Genomic DNA, 19648 nt, shown 5'->3' with positions numbered 1-19648 from the left:
GTAACTTTCGTCTGCATGAATCCATCAAATAGATGAAGAAACATGACTCCGTAGAAGGCACAGTTGCGAGTTATACACTGAAAAGGATACCGCTCACTACTAACGGTGCAGAACTACAATCGTCTGCCATGAACCCTGAGAACAGCAGTCAGATGGCCACACAAAATCAGAAGTAATGCTGCTTTTCGTTCTTAATTACTTCTTAAAAGCATGGCAGTTAGGGCTGTAAGCACCGTTCCGAAATATAAAGTGTACCCCCCTCCACCCTTGTCACGCCCAGGCTATTGTGAAGATCCAGACCCCAGGAAGTTACTAGAATGTACTGACTAGCAGCGTAATGCCCTAAAATCAAACATACCATGGTTGAATTGAGCAGTGAGGATCAGCTCCAATTTATTGAAAGCCTTCATTTTCTGAAGAGACATAGGAATTAAGGGTAATTGACAGAAATTCACACAGGCATTTTCATTAAGATTCTGTAAGGGCATCTCCGTAGGGAATTTTCGCCTATTCCCAGCCAAGATGTGAACTGTAGGCAGTCATGATTTTCCTGTGTTGCAAACCGGTCCAATCGGAGAAAACTAAGTTTGGTTTAACTTGGAGTACAGGTTCACAGTAAAATAACTCCAAGAGTGGGACAACTACAAGAATTGTGTTACTTGACATTTTTTAATCTATCTTTTGTTCTCCAAGGACTAGAGTTAACACGGCCCTCCAAGGTTCCTGGATATGAATAATCTGTGCAGTAGAACGATGTATCCATGACTCTAGGGTACGATTCATCTGCAGGCACCACATCGTCCTGCGTGGCCTTAGGCAATAACAAGCATTGCAATGCAATGGGTCTAGCATTTGCTAGCGTTAGAATTATCAGCGTTGTAAATTCCTAACTGGACTTTTCTTGCCACATAAATTGAAAATGAAAGTAAAACAGTAAACATAAGTAAGCCAATTCAAAGCATTATGGCAGCCGTGAGCGCGAAGGAGAGGCACAAAAGGAAAAAGGTTTGCTCACAGTATCTGCAAAGGTGCAATTATCCATGTAACAGGATCGGTGTCCAAGACTGTAACAAAACTGCCCCAAGGAGGGACAAACGTAAAACATTTACTAATGATAAGAAAGGATATTTGAGAGGCAAGCCCACGAACGAGTGATCGTGATGGGCGTGCAGTGGGAGTGGTTAGAGGCCCAAAGATAAATTACAACAGGCCAGAGCGATTGCACGCTCGACCTAAAAAAGGAAAAACATTCTCTGCTCAGGTTGTAACATTGGACCTCATTCAAATAGATCTACAATAAGCAAAACATGATTCCATGGATAAGTAAATACATGTCCTGACCTCTAAATAACAAAAAATAATCTGTATATTGAATGGAAAAGTTTCAACTTTGATTAGTAGAGAAGAAAAAAAAAACACACAGAAAATGATTGTTTATACTAGATTATTTTAAGCAAGGTAGTTAAGAATGGACTTAAGCGGTGTAGAATACACCTTTCAAAAACCATTAACAGTTTTGGAAAAACAAGGACTAGCATGATTAGCTTTAACATGGACTTTCACCAATTTAGAGTACTGCAAAACGTGGAACCACGACTAAATTTACAAATGTCCTTGTCCGCCCAGTTTCAAGTCCTGCGTTACAATAATAATTTGTGGTTTCATACAGTAACCTGACACATTTCTGAATAATTGTATATGCTAGGTGGTGTTATTATCAAATTCAAACACACTCAATGTGTCAAACCCTGAAGACTAAAAGGCTTGGGTAACTTAACAGGACTAACTCATGACTTGCTAGTCACTTATAGATAGCAGCAGTGAGCACAATGCACTTGATAGTCTTAATATGCCATTTGTTCTTTTAAAGAAAAGAAAGAAAAAAAGTGATTTCTCTTAAGCAAAACTGAAGAAAAATACCAGCAAGAAGGTGATAGATATTACGGGTTCAAACACACACATTGTCTTTATAAAATCAATACCACTATCTGGGCCACCCCTGACTCACTCAGAACTTTCTCAATATCGAGACAACCAAGCACTTGGCACTACAGTGCAACTTAGCAGGTATTCCAAGACAAAATATTTACAAGATATTAAAGAAAGTAAAACATTCACAAATTGCAGACCACAAATATACAACATGCCTAATACTGTGAAAAATAAGTGTTCTCAGGTCTTCAAAAGAGTGTCAGAACACACAGATACATGTACCTAAATTCTTCAGTCAATCTCCCAAAGAAAGGCAACCCAGCAACAGACCTAGGAGTAAAAACAGGGTAGTTGCAGGAGAATCACCATGTTTGACTGGAAGAATTGCAAAGCTTAATCTTCGAATAGAGCTCCACCAGAAAAACTTTGAAATAAAATAAATAAGCTTTTGCAGAAAGTATGCTTTATGAAGAAAAACTCACATTTTAAACGGAGAGCCCAAAAAAAAGTATGTACTGATACTGCCAACATGTTTTATTCCATTGGGCACTTGTCATAAGTGAAAAGCAATGTCTTTTTAAAAGGAAATTAATATCTTGATATAAATAAAATGCTTTCTTAAATGTGGTTGGAAAGACTATCCTGGCAACTGTAAAAAGCAACAGTACCATCTCTTCAGGAATTCTGAGCAATCAGTGCAATTCCTGTGGAAATGTATTTACCAACCTTTAAAGCTTTGTGGAAATGCTCCATCTTTCTGAAAAACAACATTTTCAAGAAACCAATGAGCAGAACAGGCAGACTAATGTTGTAAACTGTGGAGCTTTATATGCAAAAAGTTCCAATTGCTACAGGTAACATGCACCATTCAGGAGTCAATGGGCATTTTTTTTTCTACAGCATTTTAGAATGAATAAGGTATAGGAAACAGCTAAACAGATTACATGTGGTGGGATTTTATTTGAGGAAAACCATTTTTTTCCACTGTGGAGACCTCATGAAAATATTCAGTTCAGCATTTGAGGAATACTGATTCTGAACATCACCTAAGCTTTAAAACAGGATAGGACATTTGTATCACACTTCCAAGCAAGGTTATGTACCCAGCATTAGTTAACTTAAAGCCTGCTAATTCCGGCACCTATTCTGCTTCAGGAAGCATTCCTGTACTTGATGACTTGGCACAACACCTTCCTCTCTTGCCTAGAGAGCAATTACAAGTCACAGTCTACTGAAGGCTGTGTACAATGTTGGACTGCATCAACTGATGTGAATTTTTGACCTTTTAGATAGAGCGTTTGCTGAACAGTTATTAGTCCGGGTTGACAAAGCCTGTCTTGGATAGACAAAGGAAAGGCATGACAGACTATGAAAATGACCAAATTATTCCGAATAGAAAGAAGGACGTTATGTTTTCTCAGCAGCCAAAATTACCCTGCCTGACCTTGATTTGAATATTACTCTTTTCTACAATCTAGGTTACATGGCACAGAGGTCCCAATGGTTTGTGGACTCATTTAAATGTTTTAAGGTTGCACAGAATCTTTATAATTGCATCCCTCAATGGTCATGATTATAAAATCGAGCAGTTTGTCGCATATAGGATAACCATATTCATCTTGAGTTGGGTCCTCAAACTACTTAATGGACTGCACAATTCAAGTTGCAAGTTTAACAGTCAATATACATTATGATTCGTAGGCATCACTGCCCGAATATTTCATGGCATGATGCAACTAAATCAGGTATCTAGGTGCTCAAGAATATGTTTCAGTTGCTTGAAATAGGCCTTAATCCACTACAAATGGGGGTTAAGAGTTTATTTAGGGCTTAGCTCCCAAGAGGAGTGACCTCATTTCAGCAAGAGTAGAAAATCATGTTCTTTAGGGGGCAGCTCTTTGTTACTAGACTCATCGAAATATCCAGTCACCCACAAGAAATGATGTTCAATCACTGCTGAAAACGTTTTGCCAACACATCAATTCCTGACATCAGCTGCAACTTCAAAAGACAAATCAGATATCATAAGATGTGCAAATAATATGCTTGCCAAAAAAGTAAACGACAAGCCATAGGAAATCTGCACACTGATGATCAAACATTACTTAAAAGTTAAGTTGAAATTGTCCACAAAGAGATTAGGTGTCTAAATATATTCGCCTTTTAGGAAACCCAGGATTTCAACCTTACGCCCTTTTATAATTATTTTGGTGCTAACAGGGCTGGCTGTACCCACCTTGCAGTTGGGCAGTCCAAACGAAGGATCCAACTACTAAGCAATAAAAAAATGTTTTTTGCTGGAATGTGTGAAAGCATAGGGTTATGTACAGTTCAATAAATCTGCATCCCTTAATTCACTGTCCTACTTGAGTTAACAATAGGAAAAGGTACAAACAGCATTCATTAAACACTGTAGCTTTTCTAACTGATGGGTTCCACTCTTGTCACAGTAGACATGCATGCATTAGAGAAGGGCTTGTTAACAATTATCTGAAGGCAAAGTTTTACGACTAGTAGGGAAACAACAACCACAAAGAGGTGGTCAATTGTATTTTTGATTAAACTAGTAAGAAGTCTCACAAGACTGGTTAGCATTCACAACTTTTAAACACTTTTTAAAAAATAAAATATATAATCTGGTATCACACTTCAGGGTCACATAAAAAAAATATTGGCCACCTCTTGGATAATGCTCAAACACAGCTGAAATGATTTGAGCCCATTCAAGGTAAGTGCCACCAATATGTGAACAATTTTATAAGCAATGGAAGCAATCATTTAGTCACTTCCCTTAATTCATAAAAGATAATCAATATAATCACTTGTGAAATGAAAGACAAACACACTACAGACTTTGCAGAGGAAAATAGAGTGCACTGGTAAATTTAGAATGACATGAAAAGAGCCACAATCCACAGAAGAATTTCGTGTATGGAGTAGGTGACAGACTAGATGAAGAACCACAATCTCACCTTGAATGGGGATGAAACTGAAGGTATTATATTTGTTAACCAATTTCTATGGTCACAGTTAGGATGATTGATTAAACTCGAGCAAAAACAACCCTCTTCCCTAAGCACAAGTCAATAAATCAAGAAATCTAGGTATCATTTTCAACTATCATCTATCATTCAAGCCGCAAATTCTACAGCTAATTTCCACGTGCATGAATCTGTTGAAAATTATTACGAGGCTTCAGGTTGCTTACTGTGAGAGGGTGCAAGCAGAGGCACCAGAGCCCATAAACGTAGTACCTTGGATGCAGCTTATTTAGTTCATGAAAATACTTTGCATGAAAATCTGCAATTCAAACTGACATATTACTGCCAGGTGCCATGCATTAACACATGGTTTCCAAGAAGGTTTTTAGCCACAGAGGATTATTTGGGCACATCTCCTGATTCTTCTCGACCCCAAATTTCTTGGAAACCATGCTTGGGGAGTGGCGGAAACATACTCACTGGCTCCTCTCATACCTCCCTCCTCCCCCAATATAAAAAGTCACTCTTAAGTGAAAGAAGGGGCTTTCAAAAAAGAACACACATAAAGAGTGTTGTATTATTAATTAGAAAAATAATGCCAAATTCAGATGAGCTTAAATGTCTATGCCACAGCCAGCATTAACATTTATTCATATTTGCAGAAAGAAACATGCACTTTTATTTTAAATGAACAAGATTTCCACATGGATGCGTTTCTCTGTGTGCCTTTCCATTTTAGAACTATCTGCAAAACAGAAGGCTAAACATGGGTCTCTGTATCAATATTTGAATTCCTCACAAAGAAAACATGTCCAGGGTGTTCCTGTCTTTGTAACTTCCATGGTTTCTTGCACAAGCCTTTCCTAGGGACCATTCATTAGTTGATCCATCTGTTGTCTTTTTGTATTACATAATTGTCATACTTGTTCCTTCATTTCCTATGCATACCTTAATCATTAATAATATGCGGTAGAAGCAGGTATTTCTAGATGTTTCATACTGAATTTATCTTATGTATCACAATATTTATTGGTGTACTAGAATGATACAGGTCTAGTTCAACCCTGGTGTATCACATCTCTCGACTGAATGTGTGCAACTTGTCTGTCTAAACCCATTATACAATAATGTTTTGGGGATATGTGCCAAGATGCAAGTCTTTCCTTAGATATATACTTGGTCATTTCTGGCATTTCTTTGTAGGCAAACTGTTGATTCTCTTGCTGGACCGAGTACTTAGATCTGGCTACTTGCTTGCTTCAGAAAATGACCTTAAGTTGATTCTCACATTATTTGATTTATTATTAAAACAATGATTTCTATGGATTAACTAACTACATTTGGCCTACTATAATGATCTTAATTTTGAACAAACCTATAAATTTTGATTTGGATTTGAAACTCTGCCTCATTCAAATATGTTTGGTTTGGAAGCAGTCTTATGACGGCTGAGACAGTCCAGATTCTACTTATCTACCCTTTTAATTAGAGCTCCAGCAGATTTCTTGATCATAATGTGCTTTCTTACATCAGATCTGAAAGACATTCTCCTGTAGAAAAAAAAAAAAAGGCCACTTCGTCAGGAACTCTGAACAATCACTGCATTTGTTTCAAGGCTATAGGCTTTTACGTGAAGTCGTCTATCCTTCTGAAAGTCAGTAAATGGTAACTCAAATACTATACCTCAAATAGGTTTTTTTATACACTAACCCAAGGTATAGCAAATGAATAACAATTATAAACAATTATTAGCAGGCAGCAATAGTGAACAAAAAACTAAATGGTCGGAATAATATTTAACACCAGTTACCGGTCATTATAGTTTTGCTGCTTGAAACGCACAGAGATTTAAAAGCTTTGTACAATTCCGCCATCTAGTGGTTGCGTCTAGAAGTGACTGTTTTGTCAAATGTTCTTGGTGAGTGCTGGATGACCTAGGCGGAGAGCCCTATAATGACGGTGACGACTGTAATTCAACAATGTCATTGTGCACACCTACCATGTTAAATTCCTTAAAAACACACACACACTTTTACCTTCCATGTATCTCCTCGAAAGTGAGGTAGGTGGGCCACTTCTGAACCTAGAAGAATTTCAAGCTGCAAAACTACAATTACCGGTAAGTTACTCATTTCTTTTGCAGTGTGAAATCTCTTCGTGCTTTACACCCATCATGTAGCGGTATTACCTCTGCTTGGGAGATCGGTGGAGGAGGGAGTGGAAGCAACTAGTATTTTTTTTTTTCTTTTTTAAGAACTGCTTGGTCCATTACTTCCTCCTTCGGTGACTAAGTATTTACAGGAGTGCCTTGTGAAACTGTGTTTGAAGGACCATGTGGGAATGTATATCGGAACAACGCATGCTGGAACAATGCATGCCTGAACAACGAGGTCGGAACAACGACCGCGTTGTTAACACTAATGCCTTTACCACGAATGCCTTATCGATTTTTCGTTGTAAAGGCATTCCTCGTAAAGGCATTAGTGATACGCATGCATGGTTCCAGCATGCGTCCCCCCTGGCTTCCCACCCCTAAAAATTACTGCGACCCCCTACCACCCCCTCCCCTAAAACCACGCCAACCCCCCCACCCTTGCCCCTAAAACAACCCAAACCCTGAAACCTACAGTACCCCAACCCCAAAAACCTAAAACCACCCCACCCCTAAAACCTAAACCCCCCCAACCACCCCACCTGCCCCTACAATTACCCGACCCCCAACCCACCCCTAAAACCACCCCAACCCTAAAATCTAAACTACCCAAACCCTCACCCCCAAAACCACCCCAACACCCCGCCCCTAGACCTAAACCGCCCAGACGCCCCCTCCCCTAAAACTAAATACCCCGACCCCCACCCCCAAAACTAAAAATACCCCTCCCCCAAACTGCCCGACATCCCCTCCCCTAAAACTAAAACCCCAACCCCAAAAACTTGAAATACCCCGACCCCCAGACCCTTAAACAGCCCCACTTACCTAACTCATCGCGTCGTCCTCCTCAGCTGACTCCATTGTTCTGTGTCTTAACCACACATGAACATGGTTCAGCACATGCGTGGTTGAGGCACAAAACAACGAAGTCGTGGTTAACGAAAGCGTTGTTCCACTTTTGTTGTCCACGACTTCGTTGTAACGGAGTTGTGGTTCAGGGCGTTTCCCACCATGTGGTGGCCCTGCAGATTTCTCAAGGTGATACATTAGTTTATAAGTGCCACAGTAGGTCCTTTCTTCCTAGTTAAATGCACTCTTTGGTTTGGTGCCTAAGGATTAGTTACTGAATAACACATTTTAATAGTTTAAACAATCCATTTAGCAGCAATAATTGCTACTGCAGTTCCCAAGGCCTGTGGACAATGCCCTACAAAGAACCGATTGTTCTTTCGGATGTGTTTGGTAACTTATATATAATGCATAACTGCCATCCTGACATCCAATACGTGCAAGGTTCTCTCAGGGTCACTCACTCTTCTTCTTAATGAGGTAATGTTGACTAAGAAGACCGTTTTAAAGTAAGGTGGTTTAGTGTGGCTTTTTGCATAGGCTCAGAAGGTGCCTTCATTAACCCGAATACCAAACTAAGGTTCCACTGAGGGGTAGATAGTGTCCTTGCAGGAAAAAGTCTATCTGCTGCTTCCATGAATCTTTTCATTAAGCAAACAGCGATGATTTGCTTTGTGTCCATTATTGCCACATAAGCAGCCACAGCTAACAAATATACCCTCAGTGAATGGTATGATGATTAACAACTGAAATGTGCGAGATATGGGACTGACAGTGTCATGAGGCAAAAGGAAATATAATTTGTTACCTTGCACTATGCTAAGTATCTGTTCCACCTAAAGGCTTATCTTCTAGTGGATGGTTTCCTTACCTCTTGATAATATGCAACTCGCTTTGGATAAGTGTTGAAATTGAGCTACTTCAGGAAAATTAACTGTAGATCCGCTGGGTTTGAGTAAAAAAGCTCTCCCATGTTAGAGTGACCTTGTCTAATGGGATTTGGACAAATTATGGATCTGACAGTTGCAGGTTTGAGAACCAAGGCTGACATGAAAATGTTTGCGCCATAAGGATCACAGTCACGTTAGAGACACTGAACTTCTCCAGAATTGTTGCAATCAACGGTACTGGGGAAAGTGTATGCAAATGACTGACAGGGCATTGACCAGAGACTGTGGGTGGTAATGTCTGGATGCAAAGGACTGGCATTTTTTGTTTTCTGTGTTTGAAAAAAGGACTAGTTGAGCTGTTCCCCAGCGCTGATGGGTAGGTCTGCTATAGACTGGTTTAACTTCCAGTCGTGAGAGCATCTTGTTCTTCGGATTAGCTTATCGGCCTCCGTGTTGTCTACACCTGGGACATGATTTGCAATAGTTTTTTTTTTTTTTTTTTTTTTTTTTTTAAATAATGGCCCATATCTAGATGATCTCAGCCTGTTGGGGCAGTGGGTCCATTTCATGTAGAAGAACATCACTGTTCAGGTCTCGAAACATCTACTCGCCCACTCACTATGGTGAGTCAGATTTTATCAGGTTGAGCTATTTTTAGCACCTACTTATCTGTTCTGGCAAGTGAACTTAAGCTGGTCTGAACAGGTGTTCTCTTCATTCAGAAAGTGAATGAGAAACAAAGAAGCCTTTAAGTCTTATTTTTATCTTGACACAAGGTTCAAGGACAGAGGTGTTTACTTTTCATTCCCTTATTACAGTAAAGTTTTTGTCAAGTGAGCTGTCCAACAACCATTGTGAACCAAAAGGCTATAAGATGTCAGTTTTTTTCCTAACACTTGACAGTGCAAGTATTACAGAATATATCAGGAATAGCGGGGGGAAAAAAATTGTAATTCAGAAGTGTGATGCAAACAAAGATGTAAACAGGAGCTAAACAAATCGGAACACTTTACTTGGTGACATGCATATTATAAATATTTACATAAACTCGGTTTCCAAATACTATACATTATATAGTTTTATCAGTAGGAAATGTTGTGGTCATTTCAAGGGAAAATGTGGTGATTGCAAATGTGCTACCACTTTATGTTTCAGGAATGTATTTATTAAAGTGATAGCTCATAAACATGATTTGAGAAACATCCCGGCCCCCGCCCGATGACACTACGGTTAGTGAGCTAAGAGGCAAGTCAGCGGTCATGTGTATCCTATATGTGGCTGGATTAGTTTTAAATATGGAGCAAACATTACGTCTATTAACTCAAACAAAAGTTTGGTAGGAAATTGTATTGTGTGATTATTTATAATCTTTATATTCAAATTAAATCAGTCTAAGAGGGCCCATACATTTCCCTAAAGAAGCCTATGTCAAAACAGCAATGAACCTATCAAGACTACAACCTAAAATTATTTATTCAAAAAGTACGAGTTCAGTAAGACACTTCTTTACAAGCAGAGTAATCACCCCAAAAGGGTTAAAAAAAAAAAAAAAAAAAAAAAAAAAAATTATGTACAATACTTCATGACTGCTATTGATCAAAGGCCTAAAACAGGTATTTAGCGATACAAACCATCATGATAAAATAATTATTTTTGCTAAAATGTGCAAAGTGCCACAACCAGGATGGTCAAACAGTGTTGATAAGACGTTGGAAAAGCAGCAAGTTAATGATTAGACCTATAAGGCTGTACGAGGATTACAGATAAACATTACTACACCATTCTGCTTTAAGCGGTAGAAGTTTGGCGGGTTGTGATGCTCTCATTCAGCAGTTTTTGTAACTGATGAACAAACTTATCAAATTTAGCAAGATCAGACGGCTCCTTCAAGTTGAACACAAGTGACCTTACTTCATTGCAAGTTCTTAAGCCATGGCTTAATAAGAGAGGTGTTCGTAAAGTGTGACATGTGTTCCTCAATGCCAGGCAGCAGCACAGCAGATGACTGAATGACTCAGATTTATATTCACAGAGCCTGCAATTCACAATCATGGAAAGGAAGTGCCATTTTAGGTTAATCTTCTTGCTTTTGAGGGCTAACAACCTTGCAGCCATGATTTGTGTCAAGCAGGCTTTCCCGATTGTACGGTTGTGCTGACAAGTGTTGAGAGCTGTTAGTTTAAGATGCTGCCACAGGCGCGAACACAGGTGTACTACTCAATTTTGCCAGGTTAAATGTCCTGGAGAGTGTTTTTATCTGCCTTTTCAATACAGTCTTAATAGCAGTGTAAGAAAGCGCCAACTTGTTTAGTTTGGTTTGATCTATTTGGAGGGAGTCGAGCACTTTAGATACTATGACCAAGCCATTTTTGGGTCAAAAATGGGGCAAAGGGCTGATTTCAATGTGTTGGGTGGGGCCATAACAATCCTTATGATATTTGAAATAAGAGCCCATGTTGTACCACTTCTGTCCTTCCAGGAGTGTAGCCTTATCAAACACCCCCTTATGTATTGTGGTAGCTTGAACACTCTTAAGCTTTGACCTGAAGCTTTTCCACAAATTTAGTAAGTTGTCCCGAAAAGGCTCTGTGACCGTAGTTCAGCGCTGGTAAAAGGGATGCCCTGAGCACTCACTGGAACAGTACTGAAGAGGGGCTTTCTATTAGACTGTTTAGCTGGCATACTCTTGTAATTATAAATTCAGCCTTGGCTTTAAGATGGCATAGATGAGTTTTAGAATTTCCCTCCACAGTCTGATGTTTAGGCGTCCCCTCCCCCAACATTATTACTTTGATCTTAGATGCATTTGCCTTCAATTTTGTTTATGTTGTAGTCAAAGGGCAGTTGGTGCTTTTTGAAGCCCAATTTTTAAGTGATCTAACAGAACAATATCTTCCTGCATATTACAAGAGCGTGATTTTGAGATTCCCAATTTTTGGTGGTATCAAGTAAGCATGTCTTAAGGCCAGGGACAGGTCTGCTGTGTACAGGTTAAATAGAAGTGAGGCTAGGACGCACCCTTGCTTTAGGATTGTCAGTGGGGATTTCCCTGCTAATGGTAGTATGTGACAGCTTAACCCTCACCCAAGTTGATGTGTAAAGTGAGGCTGTTGCCCTTAATAGTTTGTTTAGAACAACTCAGCCTTGAATCTTCCTCCATAACTGGTTTCTATCCACAGCGTCCAAGGCAGCAGAACAGTCCACAAAACAGGCATAAAGAGGGGACGACTTCTTAGTAGCGGCCTGGTGTATACTGAGCTGGAAAGAGCCACTATATTATCTGTGGTTGCAGAATTCGCACTGAAGCCTGTTTGACAAAAGAGGACGATCCCATTGGCTTCCACCCACTTTCTCAACTCTTTTAGGAGAACCAAAGTGTTTTGTACAGCAGACATGCTGAACTTGGGTATTTGAAGGTGCTCTCATATGTGATGATTAAGAAAGTGGCAGCTCTGCAAATTAAACATTTGCCAAGGATCACATAATTTGAAACCAGTTTATGGGTCAAGCATTATAATTAGGTTGAATAAATTATTTAGGTCACTAGCCCTGCAGGAAAAGTTTTATGATTTTACAAGGCCTGCTGTTGTGTTGTACGTAAGTACTTGAACTGTTTGGTATTGTATTGTATGTGGCTCTGAAACGTTTTCAGTACTAGATGGTTTTCAATTCCAGGTAGTTGATACGCTCGACAATTTCCTGTGCAGATCACAAACTACTTACCCTGAACTAACAGATATGTGCGGCATTGGTTATGATGGCCTGTGGTAGAAGTGCTGAGATCTGTCTCCCCTTCAACGTGTTAGTTGCATTCCTCCATTTGATTTAATTGCTGACCTTGGTAGTTACTACCACTAGATCTTCCCAACTCCATATTTGAGACTATTGATCGCTTCCCATTCCTAAAGTGTTTCCAACTTTAGCATTGTGTCTGGAATGAGGTGGGTGCAAAATCCTATCATGCCTAATAACTTCATGTCTGTCCTCACAGTCGGAGCTTGTGATGTCTGGTAAAAGTGGACCTGCCCTAGGACTGACTGTACTCTCCTTGCAGTTGGATAAGCTATTTCTCTGGCTGTGTCCACATCTACTCCAAGAAATGTTTTATTTGTGTCCCAGATAAGAGATGACTTCCCCCAATTCACAGTGAATCCTAGCTTGTACAACACTGCTACTACCCTTGTGTGGTTTTGTTGACAAATCCTGTTTGAGTCCAAACCCTGAATCTCGGAATCTTGCACAGCAGTGAGGCGTGTTGCCTTGCTGAATGGCATTTCGTTGGTCTATCCAACAGCAAGTTATAGCTGATTATCCTATTTTCTGGCCATATTAGTATAAAGTACAGTTTGTTAGAAAATAATCTGTTAAATGTAGCACCAGGAGGCAAGAACTCACCATTACGACTACACTTGTTCCTAGTCAGGAGGGGCCACTTTGTTAAGTTTATTTCATCCATCAAGACTTTTCATTTACATCACAAACCACGTTCAATACAAAATACAGGAACAAGTAAGGCACAACCTAGTATAAAATAATGTTTAGTAAATAATGTTTTGGAGCAGTCTGGCTCTTTAAGAAATTACTCTCACCTGCACAGAGCATGAATCAGTAGTGTCGCTGCCACTTCTGTCCCGACGCAAACCACTTATGACATACCAGGATAGGCTTTCATCAAATGTAAGGGAAATACTGTCAGATTTATGCCGCTTTCTTTGCCTTTCTCCAAATGCCTCATTTGAAGAGTTATCTTCTATTTAAAGGAAATAAAGACCACACAAATTTAGTCTTTTGGTGTAGACTAAGTGCTAGACCCCAACTATTCACAACACATGGTAACTTAGCCCCGTGATGATTAAAACTTAACCACTGCAGATGACAGTGCAATACAGACAAAGCCCTAGGCTCTAAAGCTGCACCAAATTATCTTCTAATGTGCATTAGTGTTCCTTTAAAGTGTGGACTACCAGAATGATATAACAACTGGGCAGAAGGATGATGTAACTTTAGAGGATTAGAGAGGGGCATATAGTTAATAGGAAATAAATCAATTTAACAGAGGCCCCAAATATCCAACTGTGCACGCAGACACACATCTAACCATCTAAATACGTAGAAAGTTGAGTGTGCTTAAAAAGTGTAATTAATGAAATCGTCATGTTTTGATGTTAAAGAACTGAGCTTCCTTTCAATCATGTGGTACTTTCCCCAACTATACATTCATTATGAAAATCTATGTAGGTCACAAAAATTATATCTCTAACTTTCTCTTCAAAAGGATAGTGTCATTATGAGGGGTGGCTTCACTGTTCGATTTTTTACGGGATGGACATATAAACACTGAGACGCACGTACACAGAATAAATCCCAAGAGACTCCCAGGATCTTCCAATATAAAACTTCTGAGTATCAAGAACATTCAACCAAATTAATTGACGCAAAAAGGGAAACCCACAGCTACAAGAATGTCAGGAAAGATTGAGAGCAAGGCTAGGCTAACGAGGCACATGCAGTAGAGTTGATCTGTAGATTACATTGTAGCTAGGTGTGTGCTATAAAAAATTTTTTAAAGTGAATAAATTCACATACAAAAGAACGCACAAGCCCCCCAGTTAAGCTTTATAAAATGAAATCTATAGGATAGAACCAAAGACGGCCACTACCATACAAAGTATTTCTAATACCAATCAGGTTCAATGGTGGGATAATGAATGTGACATTGGTTTCTATAAATGTGCAACAAACTCCTCCTTGGTTCTACAACTTAACTGTACGAAAGATAGGAATTCTTTTAGGTTATCATTACACCAAAGATGTAGGCTGGGTGACCATGGATGCAAATGTCATGTGTTTGTGGAAGCAGGCACTAATATGCATTTAGGTAGATCCAGCTCCCTGGCGATATAAATAAAAACATTTTTTTTTTAAAAAGTTTTTATTTTTTTATTTTTTAAAAACAAACCACACTAGTTTTCAGTTTCTCTGTGGCACATAAAGAGTGCTCTTAATAGAGTCTAAAGCCAACACAAAAGAGACCCATGTGATGGCAAACTTTTAAATAATCTAGAGGTTCAAATGCTAAAGAAATACAAGAAATAGAAGCACGTTGCAAAGAGATGCCTCTTTAATCACAAATTGGGCTCGAATGTACAACCTCAGCAAATTAAAGCACAAGAGCAAATTTTACAAGTTCGTAAATCAATTAGGTGACACTAACGTCCCATTATAGAGAACGAAGTAGGAGTAGCTGAATACAAATGGTACATACTGAACTTATATTATTCTACATTGCTTGATGTTACCCACTAGACAATCCCGAGCTGCAGGAGCTCCGGTTCCAAAATACAACAAACAAGAGTTACTGTGATCTACACATACAATTATGTGCATGCTTTAGGGACGATACTGCAGAGTCTAACAATGTAGACAGAGGGACCCAAATGAGCATATTAAAAGACTGTAAAATTGCAATACCTATAGGATAGAGTTCACCCTGAGCCCCACGCCAGATTCTCCCAAGTTGAAGCATAACACCCGATGACTGCGGGTAAGCTAGTTATAATATACAAATGTCACGTTTAACTTATTGCGCACAGATTATCTCATGATGTTAAAAACTTTGTGTGAAATTAGTTTGAACAGGACAATTATTTTTTCAAACTTTTCACACAATACTCACCACTTATTTGGCCATGCTGTGGCACTATCTGGTAGGTGCTGCAGTTGTTTAAAAAAAAAAAAACAAAAAAAAAAACGAAACCTCTTTATATTCCTCTGGATCAATATTGCCCCACAGTAGACCACATACTGGTTTGAGATTACCCTTGTTGAGCAGAAACTTTTCTTACAGGTGCTGACGTATGCCATTCCACGTCTCGAGGGTTTGAAAGGCAGAAGCATATTGACCTACTTCATTAACACATCTAAGCAGGGTTAATCGACACCTGCAGCGATTTTTCATTTAACGCTCACCAACGCACACATGAATAAAGTCGGACACGTGTCCCAGAGTCAGTTTTAATCACTAGTCATACTTTTTTTCATACTCTACACGCCTCGCCACCCTCTAGCTCACCAAAGGGCTCTCCATGACTCTCTGAAAACATTCAAAGAGCTCCTCCTTCTTATGGAGGGATTTAGTGGCCGCTCTGTGATCAGCTGTTACGGTGTGAGCAGATTCCTAATTATGAAGCATACCACTTCTGGCAAAGTGAAATGAGACCTATTAGCTTTGCTATTGTTTTGAGCTATGTTGAAAAGCCTGGGGTCTGCTGTGCATCAGGGCGAAAAAAAAGACCTAATAACGCAAACAAATCTGCATCCCGCAAATCAACTGGATCTGCTCCTTCCTTTACAGGAAGAACCTGCAGAGTCAGACTGCCACCATTCACATCGGAAACCAAGGATCTGATCTTGGATTGGTAACAAAATAAAGCGGCTGCATCATTTTCTAGCCATGCACGCAAAAAATGATTATTTTTTGCATCCTTTATCAATGTGGCATCCGGGATGCTGTGAGCCGTAGCTAGCCAAGGTTGGTCTTAAATGGTCATTAACAAATAAAACAAGCATTTGATCGAGCTAGAGCTATTATTAGCGTTGTAAACTCCTAACAGGACTTTTCTTGCCGCACAAACTGAAAATGAAAAGTAAAACAGTTTCACATGAGCGAGCCGAAGGCCACCATGAGCGTGAAAGAGAGACAAAAAAGGGAAGTTAAGTTCGCTCACAGTCAACTGAATCGGCAAAAGTGCAATTATCCATGTAACAGGTTCGATGTCATGCAAATCGCTTAAATACTGCCATGCGAGATCACGCTGCATAGGAAACAAAAGGTAGTCCAGAAGCCATTCAGAAAACATGGAACCTCGAATGTTTCCAGTACTTTACCGGTGCTCTCGAGGGATAAACACCAGAAAAGGCATGATGTATGCATGCCTTTAACTAATGAAATCAAGCAAATTAAAAAAGGCAAGCCCACAAACCAACCAAACTGATTGGTGTAGTTAAAAGCCCACAGACAGATTACAACAAGGGCCAGAGCTCTGCCGCAACCCCAATGTTAAGGCTAGTAGCAGGCTGCAACGTTTTTTCACCTGAAAGTGTCTTCTATACTCTTAGTTCTGTAATTTCTATCCACATAAACTTGTGAACACAAGCTGTTCTTGGTAGCAGAAATTAGAAAAATGCATTTAAATTAAAGTCACTTGAGCAGTGCAAGTCTCCAATCCCCATGCCTACTCCTCACTGTGCCTCGAACTTCATTCTTCGATAAGGCAGAAAGTTATTACACAGCAAAAGGCTGTGGGAAGAGACAGCAAGTTAAACAGAAGGTCCAATGTAAGGCTGTCACTACATAGATGCGTAAGCCCTTCTCAAATTACCCTTAATTCCTGCATGGGGAAAGATCTAAAAATGGAATAGAAGTAGATGTGGGGAAAGCACCATTCTGAACAACTGTCCAAAAAGCCCTGACGTTGGTTAGAATATCACTGAAAACTAGCACCTACTGTGAAATTCAAAGACTTTTGGGTGGAGGTTTAATCTTAGGCACCCAGGAACAAAATAGGTACTGGTGCACATTGATAATACAATATAGTGATCAGTTAGTAACACAGCCCTATATTAGCAGCAATAAAATGTCTTTGTAAAATAGACTAAAACCGGAGTCCTTGTCTTTATTTTGGGAATCTTAGTCTGGCATACTTGTTTTCCGAAATGACAGTCAGGTTTATTTGGCCCTAAAAAGGAACAAGCATTGGCAAACCCAACAGGTCTCAGCTATGCAAGATCCATTAGCTTTGTCGATGTTTTTTAGCACTGGCCAATTAGAGGGCAGCAAATAAGAGTGACAATGAAGCCAATGAATGTTAAGCACTGGGCAGGCTGCAAGCCTTTTGTTGCATGGTAGCTCTCTCACAAACAATAGTGCATGCGCTGTCGTAGGCAAGACCTAAAAAAATGAGGGGGGGGGGGGGAGGGAGGGCGGGAGGAGGGAAAAGCACCAGTACCCACATCTGCAAGCCGCCACTGCTAGCTCATTTCAACAACATAAAAAAAACAGGTTCCATCAGTGTCTACACTACCATTGCAGAGATACTGAAAATAATTGGAGGGAAATACCTACCGTTTTCACTGCGAGTCCTCCTCTGGGATGAGGTAGTGGGTCCATAGGTTGAGCTTGCTGCTGCAGGTTTCTCTTGTGAATCCTTCAGAGAAAATAACGAACAATAATTCTACAATGGCACAAACATTTTTAGAAGTTTTTCGCAAAATTCATTGGCGAGCAGTTGCTAGTTTCTATATGTGGCAAACAGCATATATATATATATATATAATTACCAGTAAAAAGGCAGTGATACATAATTTAATACAAAGAATAAGGGGAATGCGGCACATTTTAACTATGGTTTTTAAAGTGTGAAACTACTAAGCCAGTCAGAAATTGTCAAGCTGTGTGGCGCAGTGATGACACGGTCCAGTCCTAAACATTCAGTTGAACTGAGCAGACAGAAGTAAGACGATGGCCTGCTACAGCTCTGCCACAACCCCAATGTTAAGGCTAGTAGCAGGCTGCAAAGTTTTTTCACCTGAAAGTGTCTTCTATACTCTTAGTTCTGTAATTTCTATCCACAAACTTGTGAACACAAGCTGTTCTTGGTAGCAGAAAATTAAAAATGCATTTAAATTAAAGTCACTTGAGCAGTGAAAGTCTTCAGTCCCCGTGCTTACTCCTCACTGTGCCTCGAACTTCATTCTTCAACAAGGTAGAAAGTTATTACACAGCAAAAGGCTGTGGGAAGAGACAACAAGTCAAACAGAATGCCCAATGTAAGGCTGTCACTACATAGATGAATAAGCCCATTTCAAATTACCCTTAATTCCTGCATTGGTAAAGATCTAAAAATGGAATAGAAGTAGATGTGGGGAAAAGCACCATTCTGAACAACTGTCCAAAAAGCCCTGTCCAGTGAGAAGCATTTGCAGAAAACTCTGTGGGTTGGTGGGAGACATAACGGGGTATTATCTCCCAAAACCAGTGCTTTAAATGGGCCGGTACTCTCCGGTACTGAGTACCGGCACTTTTTTATTTTGAGAGGGAGAGTACCGGCATATCTCAGGAAAAACGTAATACTTTTAATTGGAGAGTACCGGCACTTCTCAGAAACAAGCAGGTACTCTAATACAGAGTACCTGCACTTCTATTTTTCCATTTAAAGCACTGCCCAAAACAACCCCGGTTTTAATGAAGCAGAGTGAAAACCATCCCGAAGAACGCTGGTTAGAACACCACTGAAAACTAGCACCTACTGTGAAATTCAAAGACTTTTAGGGTGGCGGTTTAATCTTACGCATCCAGGAACAAAATAGGTACTGGTGCACATTGATAATACAATATAGTTAACAGTTACTAACCCAGCCCTATATTAGCAGCAATAAAATGTCTTTGTGAAATATTCCCAAAATAAAGGCTAGGACGCTGGTTTTAGTCTCAGTCTGACATACTTGTTTTCCGAAATGACAGTCAGGTTTATTTGGGTGGCTTCAGGATTTCCGGGGTAACCCATAAGGTGCACGAGGACTGCCTCGACATAGGGCAACATATGTCTTTTGGAAAAACATTTCATATTTTCAACAATAACAAATACTTCACAATTAAGCCTTGAATAAAAGGTTAAACCAGGTTGATTTTAAGAACTCAATGCAGCAGGAAATGTACTACCCAGTAGCAGCATATTGCTGTAGCCTGACTTTATGGTGGCTGCTATTTATAGTAGGTTACCCCATGTTCCTCGGTACCTGGGTTCTAAATACTGTATCATACAAAAGTGGTTCTGTTGAATGAA

The 19648-nt window shown here is 39.7% G+C and overlaps 1 protein-coding gene across 2 annotated transcripts in view; it reads right to left on the bottom strand.

Moving 5' to 3' along the window:
* The window catches only part of MDM2 (MDM2 proto-oncogene), a 125366-nt gene that overhangs the window by 65654 nt on the left and 40064 nt on the right, over nucleotides 1–19648 (bottom strand). For both annotated transcript variants that reach the window (XM_069229184.1, XM_069229185.1), the window contains exons 7-8: nucleotides 17929–18010; nucleotides 13394–13554 (exon numbers count right to left, since the gene is read on the bottom strand). In XM_069229184.1, the coding sequence (XP_069085285.1) occupies nucleotides 13394–13554; nucleotides 17929–18010 (243 nt within the window). The remainder of the gene's footprint in view (nucleotides 1–13393; nucleotides 13555–17928; nucleotides 18011–19648) is intronic.

This window comes from Pleurodeles waltl, chromosome 4_1, assembly GCF_031143425.1.
Source record: "Pleurodeles waltl isolate 20211129_DDA chromosome 4_1, aPleWal1.hap1.20221129, whole genome shotgun sequence".
Lineage (NCBI taxonomy): Eukaryota > Metazoa > Chordata > Amphibia > Caudata > Salamandridae > Pleurodeles > Pleurodeles waltl.
This window is presented reverse-complemented; position numbering and strand designations above follow the sequence as displayed.